Genomic DNA, 12,029 nt, shown 5'->3' on the forward strand with positions numbered 1-12,029 from the left:
ACGAAAATCTATTCTATGAGGAAAGTGTCGTCCCTGATAAATCTGTGTGGGCTGTACAGGCTAATCCGGGACGACATTTTAAGCACATGCATTATGCCCCGTATTCACAAAACGCGGCTTATATATTAAGTTATAAAGGCAATCAACTAAGCGACAACGGTGCTTACATGTGTTCACATAAAATTAATATTTGTTTGAATAGAACTGAATTTCTTCAACAGATTAACATGACGAAAGAGACTCATTGGTATACAACATCCGTTCAAACTTAATAGTCGATTGGTCGATAACACTTTCGTAGTCTTATAACATATGGAGCGAACACCATAAACTGATATTGAAAACAACATTCGCAAAGTGCGCTTTATTGATAGTATATTTTATGCTAGTATGCAATGCGCACACAGAAAAAGAAACGCCGTTAACATTGAAATATATTGTACGATATATGCCGCGAAATTCCAACGTATGTTTAATTTTGAGAGGTAAAGATACTTTCGCATCTCCTGAACGTACTGTTTGAGATCTCATACATGCGAGAGTGAGTGACAGGTTCCATCAACACTACAGGTCCACAAACTACCGTCACTGCAGCGAGCGTTCCCGGATCGTTCACCTGTAAAACAACGATATGAGCCTCGCTCTGTGAAAGCAGGGCATGTAGGTAAAGTGTCGTCCCAGATTAGCCTGTGCAGTTCGCAGAGACGACACTTTCCGCCTTGACTTGATTTTCGCTAAGAATAGACCTCTTTTAACGAAAAATTCCGTAAAAGCGAAAAGTGTCGTCCCTGATAAGTCTGTGCGGACTGCACAGGCTAATCTAAAATAACTCTTTACGCACATGCATTAAGCCCATTTTTCGCAGAACGTGGTTTATTTCCATTGATCACGGTTTTCAACAGTATACAAGTCATATCGTGGCGGCCAGTTAACATACACTTTTAATTGGCTAGCTGATGTCCAATTACTTAGTACACATGCTTTTATCAGATCTGTTAACTGGCCTACTTGAATCAGAGGTATGGGGAGAATGGTCGTATACATATGAACACATCACTTGCGAATGTAAATGTTCGTCACAACATTAACAAACAAACTGTAATACAGTTTTGAGATGTTCACTGCTTGCTACTACACTTGTACAGTACAGGTGGCAAATGACATAATGTTGAGAAAGGTATAAAAACTTACCACAACTTGGTAGATCTCCTTCTTGTGTCCAGTTTTTATTATGGCGTCAATGCAGCCGTTTGTGATGTTGTACCGTTTCACGTTCTTGCCAAAACGTGACGCCACGAGGAGTTCTACAATGGAAGAATGACGTCATTGACAGAGATACAGTGGGCGGAACGGTTTCTAACACGTTCTGACCCAAATCGTTCAGTTAGCAAAATCTTTAAATCATGAATTTGATTTCTTAGTGACGCGGAATAGTAATGACACACCATGACCGGATTATTTAATAACTATGTTGTGAATAATGCCACCTCCACACATGAATTGTAAAATGTAAATAAGAATTGTACGTACGCTTCCGTTTGGTCAAGATACACACTCGTGTATCGACTACTCGACCCGAAAACACGATGCTGACGTCCATCTTTTCAAGGTCAAACAAGTAAAACTTATCGTAAATTTCCATGACCACTGATCTGTTGTCTGCTTCGTAAAACCTCATGTTTGCATTGCAGGCCACCTTCTGATGAGTATAACGTTTGCAAGTATGGCGCACGATATTTTGTTATTTTTGAAAAGTTTACTTAATTGGACTGTTTTGTAATCAAATTAATCATGAACGTATCTTAAGAATCGAATAATTTTCAGGGGGAATGCAACATTTTACAAAAATATGGACGTTTTAAGTGTAGAAAGAATAATTACATAAAAGAAACTCAATAACAAATATTTGAAAACAAAACTGTAATTAATGGATTATTTATATGAGCCGCGTTCTGGGAAAGACTGGGTTTAACGCATTGCGTGGAGTGTGCAGTCCGCATAGGCTAATCAGGGACGACAGTTTGAAATTTCGTTTAAAAGAGACTTTATTTTAACGAAAAAATTCAACAAACGTGGAAAGTGTCGTTCCTGATTAGCTTGTGCGGACTGCACAGGCTAATCTGGGACGACAATTTACGCACGTGAATGAACCCTACTTTTCACAGAACGGGGCTCATATAGACGTCATCATTATATGTTGTCGAAATTCATTGAAGCAAATGAGAGCAATACACATACAATTAGCAAAGAGCGAAATAAAACCCGTCGTCTAACAAGTTCTCGGATGGCGCGGTATTCCAGTCTGCCGACATTATACACGCCGACTATGTTCGGCGAGTCCTCTCCCGCACTGCCGGTCACAAACAACGCATCCTGGTGGCCCAGTGGAACACGTCCTGTGGAGACAGACTTTATTGAGGCTACCGGTAATTAAAGAATAATTGTTAGTGTTCCGAATGATATTTCGGTGTATTTTTACTTGATAGCGAAACCATTAATATTTCCTAAAAACAATAATGTGTAACATTAAACATTTAACTAATATAATTGTTATGGTGGTCCGCCGGAAAACACTTTCTGTGTAAACAGACTTTATTGGGGCTAATTAAAGAATAATTGTTAGTTTTCTTAATGCTATTGCGGTGTATGTTTACTTTATAGCGAGGCCATTGAAATGTTTTTTTTCTCTCTGCGCACACAGTCCCCGTTGTTGTTTTATTGAATATGTGTAACCTTTAACTAATATAATTTTTATGTTATATAAAAAGCAAATACGTTTCTCTGAAATATTTCTTTACAACAAAAATAAATATAAATAAGCTGTATGTTATTAAAGTCGCGAATTAAGAGGACTAAAAACATGCGCTAAAAATAACAACTTGAACTTAATAAAATATTTGAAATGACGTTAAAATTGAAACGAAACCGGAAACGAAATAGCCCTAAAAATAAGTAAAATATAATTATGTATGAGCCGCACGCTGCGAAAATGGAGTTTAATGCATGTGCGAAAGGTGTCGTCCCAGATTAGCTTGTGAATCTGCAAAGGCTTATTACGGACGACACTTTTCGCTTGAATAGAAATTTTCTTTTAAAGGAAGTCTCTTCTAAAGTAAAATCAACTGATTGTTGATAAAAATTATCCGACATTCGTTGTTATTTCATTTCGTATCATTTATTCGCCCCGAAAATTCGTCAGTAACAACCAACACTGTTGAATAACAATAGGGTGTTTAAATAGAAACTCGTTACAGGTTCTATCCTAATATATAGTGAAAGTCATTTTCGGCTTGGCTTAATTATTGTGTTGATGTTCTGTTTGTTTGTAAAATCAATGTTAAAAGACTAGCAAAATACAAATAAACATGTATACATACAAAATTAAAAATATATATTTCAATATTGAGTTTTTTATTAGTAATGCTTACCTGTGTGCAGAACTTCTACTTTTATTCCGTTGCCCAATTTCATGGCGATCCACTCGTCACCATGACACAACGCGACCTTTCTGCACTGAGCTTTACCCGTCACATTGCGTAGCAACCGTGGAGGGTCGACCTTGATGATCCAGATTTTGATCTCCTCCTCCTCCTCGCAGACTAAAGAATGTAAAGAGTTAATAATCTCTCTACATGTATATGAGACCATCTTGTTAATCGTTTTACGTTTGATTACAATTGATCACCAATTTATTTTGGTTTCGTTTTTGTATATGACTGTGAATTATTTCATTTTTCATCACACCATTAAACTGTAAATACGGATTTCTCTCGGGCAATATTTGTTTCACCATTATGGCAATATGTGGCATCGATTACGCTTATATAAGGTGATTAAGAAAGTTCAAAACTGTAATAAAATATCCACTCTTACAATGTTTATATGTCAACGAGAGCTTAACTAAGAACGTCAATTTAGTTTCGTAAAAAACAACAAACAGCAACCACCGGTACTTTATAAAGTAACAACAAAGCGTATAATGCACCTGTGATGACGTATTTGCCACATGACGTCATCGTCACCATGTCAATGCCAGACGTGATGTCATTAGCAGACAGGGTAGCTCCTGACCCGACTGAATGCATGCAAATACGGCATAAGACCAGTGGTCGCATGAAGCGGCTCAATTCATAAAGAACTTTAAAGAAATATTGTTCAGTAATTGGCCTTGTAAAAGGGCTGTATACATATTAGTTGTTATGAAATCTAACCGAATGTTTTGATTACTTTGATAAAAAAAATATTTTCACTTGAATTAGCTGGTTTTCTTTAGTAATAATGATATTTTACCATCAGGTCTTGTTTATTCAATGATTTTCCATGCCTACCGTATATGTACAATACATGATTGTGTATTCTTGTATTGTCTAAATGTATGTTAATGAAGATGAGTCTTGTTCTGGGACAACGTGAGTAAAGTGTCAGCACAGGCTTATCAGGGACGACACTTTCCGCTTTATGGAATTTGTTTTTAAAAGGAAGTCTCTTCTAAACGCAAATCAAGTTTCGGCGGACTGCACAGGCTAATCTGGGACGACACTGTACGCAGATGCATTAAGAATAGTTTTCTTAGAACGAGTCTTATATGAGTCCGGCTTCCAACCTCATTGTCCTCCAGGCGCCCGAGTAGCTGTGGCACGAACTGAACCGGATCCGTTTGAAGTCCCGTCCGGGAGAGCAGAAGCGCCTCCAGGATGTTCTTGAGCAGGGAATCCCCCTGGAACGCCGCTTTGGCCGCCGTGAAGTCGTCTAAGAGCGCCCTGTGAGAGCCGCGAGAAACATGCGTGAATTACATACCTTTAAGACGTGTTTGGCTCATGTTCCAGTGTTAATACAAGACACAGTGTTTTTGTTTATTTTGACAGTTAAAACATATACTATTATCTTTGGATATTTTTTAACGAAAAGCTAAAAATGTTGCCGAGCAAAGTTTACTTACTTATTTGTTAAGAGCTATATATAATATTCACATAAGGAACTCAAACAATCTTGTGTTAAATTAAAATATATTGATAAAAAAATGTTAAAATAACACAAAATAGGCAAGAAAAATTATACATTGAAGACGAATTTCATAAAATGCAGCAAACACAAATTAGCGCCCCGAGCCGATTGTGACGAAGATTTTTCGTACATATTTTCCTACAATAACCGAAGCATTCGTCTTTTTATTAGGATCTGGAGTTAGTGTACGTGTGCCGTATGAATAGATATCGTTGCAGGAAATTAAAATGATCCGTAAAACAACCTTGTGTCTTTGTGTCGCATGAACGAATCTGCACTAAAACTAAATTTAGATTCACATCGTACATGCATGATATACATGCTGGCGAATTCGACTGTACAGACATTTTCCATTTCAGAATTAAATATCTGGCTTATTTCGCATTTTTCGATACATGTTCTTCTTAACTTTTATTCAATTTATATTGAAATATATGTATGATAAGTTTTTTTTACACATTTTCTTTAAATTCATAAATATTTGACAAAATCGTGCAGTCTCACTTTAACGTGTATTTAAACAGGTAAAAAAGTCATTTTATCAGCCTACAATTACATCAGGTAACTAAGTCCGCATACATTTGTTACAGTGGTAACAATGACATTAAACGACAACTAAAACCAATGATAGAGGATAAGGTCGTAACAATTTAAGTGAGTAATTATAACATACGATGTGGCATTTCTTAACCATAAAACTAACTCAACAGGAAGTGCATGTAACTTAGCAACGCAGAAGTGCACATTGGCGAGACACTCCTTCTTGAGAAGGTCAACGTGACCCGCGTGCAGGCGGTGATAGGGCAGATTGTTTAGAGCCCGGATGTTGTAGTCATCCTCTCCGAAGCGAAGGGGCTGTGACGTCACATAGCGGTCCTCTTCTATTACCTCCCCTTTAGCGTTCGTGTACGGCTTTTTTCTTCCTGGAATAAAACACTTATAAGCTTATTTTAGCATCGTTCTCGGATAACTTGCCTTAATGCATGTGCTTAAAGTGTCTTCCAGAGTAGCCCTTAAAGTCGGCACAGGCTAATACGGGACGGCAATATCCGCCTTAACTGGGTTTTTGCTAAGAACAAAAAATACCTTAAAACAGAAAGTGTCGTTCCTGATTAGCCTGTGTAGACTACACAGGCTTATGTGGGACGACACTGTACGCACATGCATTAAGTTCGGTTTTCCTACAGCGAGACTTGTATAAATACTCACGAGCTAGCACATGAATTTGCTAACATGTATATTCGGTGAAAATTTCGATATTACAGGGAGTGAATTAATAAAAACAATATAAATATTCTCTTTTTAGAAATGACTTGCGGCTATTTGAAAATAATGAAACGTTTAAAAACTCATGATAACGATAATGTTCTTCATTATACTGCTATATTGGAGGACCAAAAATTATCAAAGACTCACTTAGCAAATTGAGCCTGATTGAAAAATCAACGTATATTTTTATTTTTGCATACTAGTTATTGTGATATTCTTCCTGATATAACGACTACCTGTCCAAACATATCATAATTATGCTCAATACTACCATTTTCCCAGGCTCCCGCGAAGAAATCAGCTAGGTTGCCATGGAGACGCTTGTTCTTCGCTTCGTCTGCGCAGTAGAGCCCGTGCGCACTTTCCGTAAATTGACGGTGGTACCAGTTCAGCACGCACGCACCGTCTGAACCGCGCTCAACTGCGGTGAATAAAAACAACAACACATCTGTTAATTATAGACAATCACAGAGCATTGAAACAAATACGCGCAGTGTAAATGAAGTACATGTGCTCTTTAAATGCCTTGACTTATTGCATGCAGAATGTAGCTAATTTACCACTGATATTAATTTCATAAAAAATCACTTAAAGAACATTGAAGTAAGTGTTACTCAGCTGAAAAAAATCTGCAAGCATCAAGGTGAAGCGAACCTATGATCACAAGTTCTTAAGGCAGACGTTCAACCGTTGCGATAAACGCTTTATCTTAATTTTAATAATATGCGACGTTGATAATGCATTGGACATCACTGTCTTCTCAACAGCTCGACGTTCGTAAAACATTAAATTCAAACGAGAAAATACCAGATGGTTCAATACCGATATATTGGTCGATGTCCGTCCGTATTAGCACGAGAATTAGAGGGGGCAGTCTGCGCATGGGCGGTGTCCAGTAGGTGAAGACGTCATTCAATACGTCATCATCGCAAGACAACACGTCATCAAGCTCCGTCTCGGTGATTCCGTTATTTGCTGCAGTAAATATCCATGTTGATCTAAATTTTTGCTAAAAAGAACTTTCTTTAGCATGTAGATAAATAATTGAACATTGTTCTTGGAAAGCTGGTCTTAATTAGCATGTGCGGTCCGGAAAGGCTAAACAGGAAAGACATTTTGCGCTTTTATTCGGTTAGTATAAAATTTCTTCTAAACGAAAATCCAGTTAAGGCAGAATCTAGTGCATTAAGCCCACTAATAATAACGCAGCAAAGCAAACATTTAATGACACTATAGAATTTCTACCGTCTGAATGAATCTAATACATAAGATATTTACACGTTAAATATGTATTATACAAATCGAAGACAATATTGCGATTGCAGTGGCTTATAATCACCAAGTTGAAGGGCGACGTCTTATGAACCCCGTGGAAATATAGGTACTGTCTCCAACCGAACAATGAGAATGAATGGTCTTTATCGGCCCGATTTAGTGTCAAAATTCTTTGCTCATTGTATTTAAATTTTCTGCACGGATTTTCCTCATTTTCCAGTTATTAAACCTTTCCAGAGCTGCGTGCACTCACCTTTAAGAACAGCGGTGTCGGGCACTTCCGGAATGTGGTCAGCAGAAGTTCCATCTGGGTCTGAGTCAACGTCCGGTTCCGTTTCTGCGCCCACAATGCCACTATGCTGTGTGCATCCCTCTGATCTAGTTCCGGGACATGTATGTACCTATCCTCGTCAGGAAATAATTTCTATAAAAAACGGCAAACATGTATCACAAGTTTATAATGAAATATTTTGCGTTTGCTGAATTATTTTAAGGACTTCTTAGCGGTGTGTTTTTAAGTTGTAGGTCTACACAGATTTCGATGTCGTTTGGTATTTTAAAAAAAGTAACATATTCCTCAAATACAAATCAAATACAAAATGTGGCCACCAGTGTTTTAAATAGTCAATGGACACGTAGATACATAACTCTTCTTTATTTTTTGTAAACTAGAAAACTGGTTTTAAAGAGATAGAAAAAATATACAGTAACCAATGTATATCTTAACACTTTATGGCGCAGCCATGAGTGAAAATTTTGATTTTCTATGGTCACAGTGATTAAAAAAACGATAGTCTACCATATATAATACATTTTCTTTACTTATGCCTTTCGCCCTATGTGGAGATAAACGGATGACTTTCGCGGGAATAATACAATTTGGACGTCAACATAATTTTTACTGTTTAAACAGTGAATTCTCAGTTTTAAATCAATGTTATTTCCCTATAAGCCACATGACAGCATAAATAAATTACTAAATCAATAATAATAATAATAATAATAATAATAATAATAATAATAATAATAATAATAATAATAATAATAATAATAATAATAATAATAATAATAATAATAATAATACAATAACTGTTAATAGACAGGCTACTGACAACTGAATATTAATGTAGGTTCGTGTGTTGCTCTTTATCACTCATAACAAGGTTTAAATTGTACAGCCGGGAGTACTTCTATGAATAAACATCCCCCCTTACATAGTATTTTATCTTTATACTAGTACACCTGTTGCCTTTATAAAAGTTCCGCTACCTTCAGGACCGGAAACGTCTCGTAATTCTCTTCCGGAAGTGATGACACGATAATCTTACAGTGAGGCGGCTGGGAGGCCGGGAGCCACATCAAAGAGCGGCCATTGTGAGAGGTGTCCAGCTGGTCAAGCGAGTCCAAGATGACCACGAGTGGGCACTCTGCCGTGCCGTGCTTTAAGAGCAGATTCAACTGGACTTTTAGGAGGTCAACGGTCTGAAAAAGAGAAACTATTGTTCAGAATCCACATGACGATTTATCTTTGCATGATGCAAAACAAGAAATGAGTGTTTTAAAGAAAATAGTTTGGTACCCGATATACATTTGTGTCGTGTTCTGAGAAAACTGGGCATAATGCATGTGCGTAAAGTGTCGTCCCAGATTAGCCTGTGCAATCCGCCTTAACTGGATTTTCGTATAGAAGAGACTTCCTTTAAACGAAAAATACCATAAAAGCGGAAAGTTTCTTCCCTGATTAGCCTGTGCGAACTGCACAGGCTAATCTGGGACGACACTTTACGCACATGCATTATGCCCAGTTTTCTCAGAACACGACTCATATGAGTCCCGCCCTGGGAAAACTGGACTTAATGCATGTGCTAAAGTGTCGTCTCTTGGTAGCATGTGCAGTCCGCATAGGCTAATCAGGGAAGACAATTTCCGCCTTAACTGAATTTGCGTGTGAAATAGACTTCCTTTATACGAAAAATTCCATAACACCGTACTGAATTCCATAATACCGTACTCAGGGGTTCTGAAATATGCTGTCCGAGTTGTCCGAGTCGTCAACTTCCCCTTCCGGACAAGCAGTTTTTGAAAGCTGACTTGTCCGGGGACAAGTAAAATTTCCGTGGTAATTTTTTTTTCGAGAACGAAACTACTCTATTTTCCGAAAATCAAAAACAAAAGTTTATATAAATAACTTTTTCAACTAAAGATAGGTTATTTTCCGATAATACTTATTTAATGTAGTAAACCAGTCCATGAGTATATATAGCAACAGCCAATCACGCATAAGAAAACAATTTTAATAGAGAAACAAGCACACATGTGTATAGCAACAGCCAACCACGCATTAGATAACACTTTTCGTACATTGCAAATGGCCGCATACATGTTCTAACGACCTGCATTTGATTTTTATATAATAAAACCACTTCAACGTCAAGACATGACGCTAATCAGACCAATGATAAAATCAGTTCGGCGTCGGAAAAGAAGAGAAAAGCCAAGTATGAATATGATAAACATACGACGCCTAGCGGAAACGAGAATTTGTTGAGTCTTGGCTAATTGATTTTCATTGGCTTGAAAACGTTGCCGATGTGTGTAAATGTAAACTTTGTAAGGAGTTTCCTTTATTAGCGGATAATTGTATACTTTAAATTGACGGAGGTTATTTTATTTCAAGTGAATTGTCTAGTCATGTTGAGTTTATTAAATATCCGAGATGGTATCATGTGTGACTTAAACGTGATCTTATTATATGCACATCTTGCTTGTATTTGTTGTTCATGTGAATTTTCTCGTTAACTATGTTTATAATTTAAAATAGAAGTTAACAAAAGTGTATGCTTGTATTATTTGCTATCTTATCTTAAAAGTACGGACAAGTACTTCTTGGGTACGGACAAGTGAATTTGTGGGTCCAACTTGTCCGTGGACAAGTAGACTCTTAAAATATTTCAGAACCCCTGATTGGGTGCTCATTTCATCAAATCTTTAAATAGAAACATATGCCGAAATTCATTTAATACTTTAGAAAAATTGTTAACGTTTGTGTTTGACATGCTTTAGCACTCTTATCGTCAATATTAACCAGAATTCGTTTGAAAAAAATGAAAACGGGCATAAGCTGGATTATCGAGTCATGGATAAAGACGGAAGAAGTTGCATGTATGCGATTGAAACAGTTGAAACTTATATATCGGAGAAAAGAGGGACTCGTGGAAAATACGACTATTACATTACAATCAGTTATGAGTTCTCCATGGCTTCAAACTGTTAATTACATAAGGCGACAACTTTTATATTTATCGGTTTACAAAACCGGCAGACGTATTTTTTCAAAACCCTGAAAAAATTAAATTAGATTTGACATTGTTTTTTTTTAACAAAAATTCCCGATCCTACGAAAATGGTCTGAACAGTAATCAGTTTTCTAAACGTTCCGCGTTTTATACATGACATCGCGCACTGAGCGGTCGGGTTGTACTATTTTTGGTATTTTACGTTCTTGTGCGTATAAATACGCAGTAACTGTGATAAACCAGTCTGTTGTTATCGGGAACATGGCGACTCCCGTTGACCTGGAGAACAAGGGAGATTGTTTATTTTTGCAAGTCTAACCTCTTCAAGGAACTGTGCAGTAGACTACAAATGACAAAGTCCAGGACGAGTGCACAGAATCCAAAGGGCAATTGGCAGATAGAATGGTTTAACCGCACACTTATTAAAATGGTAAAGTCCTTCCTGGCGGGTGAAGAAACAAGCTGGGATCTACACCTAGGTAGTTTGGCGGGTGCGTACCGAGCAACACCGCATGAAGCGACTGGTTTCTCCCCAAATATGATGGTAACTGGACGTGAAGTTCGACTCCCAGCAGACATCATATATGCTGATCCATCTTCTGGAGGTTCCACCGAGATGATAAATATCACCACCATGCAACAGGCCGGATATGCGGGACAACAACGGGAAAGGTTGATCCGCATACACCAGATAGCGATGGAACACCTAAAACAAAGGGCAAAACGCAGTAAAGTTCATTTTGAACAAAAAGCTTCGTTAATAGACTTCAAGGTGTGCGACCCTGTATGGTGTCTTAATGAGGGCCGTACAGTTGGGTTATGTCCGAAACTCGAAAATATATACGAGGGACCCATGCTCATTCAAAAACAATTCAACAGTAAACTTTGTATTGCAAACTGACCGAGAGGGCCATACTAAAATGGTGCACCACGATAAACGGAATCCGTACAGGGGCAAACACATTCCTAAATGGTTTATCTCTACGAAACAGAAACTTAAGAAACACATAAGCAAATAACTAATATGTGAGCCAATACCTAATTCATACATAATCAAAGACTTAGGATCTTGCGCGAAAAAAAACGTTGCGTAAAAAAAAAGAAAAGAAAAGTGCATAAATATTTTTTGGGGGGGGGTTATTACAAAAATAGGGATTATTTAAAGTATAATCTAACATTTAGTGG

The 12,029-nt window shown here is 37.4% G+C and overlaps 1 protein-coding gene across 1 annotated transcript; it reads right to left on the reverse strand.

Annotated features, from left to right (window-relative positions):
* Positions 1-391: 391 nt before the first annotated feature.
* On the reverse strand, positions 392-11,484 carry LOC127870248 (NACHT domain- and WD repeat-containing protein 1-like). The gene is made up of 11 exons (XM_052412885.1): positions 11,344-11,484; positions 8,818-9,030; positions 7,802-7,972; positions 7,096-7,248; positions 6,545-6,694; positions 5,708-5,927; positions 4,604-4,760; positions 3,429-3,599; positions 1,531-2,396; positions 1,192-1,304; positions 392-616 (listed from the first exon to the last, which is right to left on the reverse strand). The coding sequence occupies exons 4-8, from the start codon at positions 7,154-7,156 to the stop codon at positions 3,528-3,530; spliced, it is 660 nt and encodes a 219-aa protein (XP_052268845.1). The 5' UTR covers positions 7,157-7,248; positions 7,802-7,972; positions 8,818-9,030; positions 11,344-11,484; the 3' UTR covers positions 392-616; positions 1,192-1,304; positions 1,531-2,396; positions 3,429-3,527.
* Positions 11,485-12,029: the final 545 nt, after the last annotated feature.

This window comes from Dreissena polymorpha, chromosome 2, assembly GCF_020536995.1.
Source record: "Dreissena polymorpha isolate Duluth1 chromosome 2, UMN_Dpol_1.0, whole genome shotgun sequence".
Lineage (NCBI taxonomy): Eukaryota > Metazoa > Mollusca > Bivalvia > Myida > Dreissenidae > Dreissena > Dreissena polymorpha.

Bases quoted from the DNA above. Each gene is read 5' to 3' on its own strand.
- LOC127870248 (XM_052412885.1), bottom strand. From the start codon at position 7,156: ATGCGCAGACTGCCCCCTCTAATTCTCGTGCTAATACGGACGGACATC. The intron at 6,695-7,095 runs GTATTGAACCAT...TATTCACCGCAG, and splicing joins GGACATCGACCAATATATCG to TTGAGCGCGGTTCAGACGGT. The intron at 5,928-6,544 runs GTAGTATTGAGC...GTTTTATTCCAG, and splicing joins CGCGGGAGCCTGGGAAAATG to GAAGAAAAAAGCCGTACACG.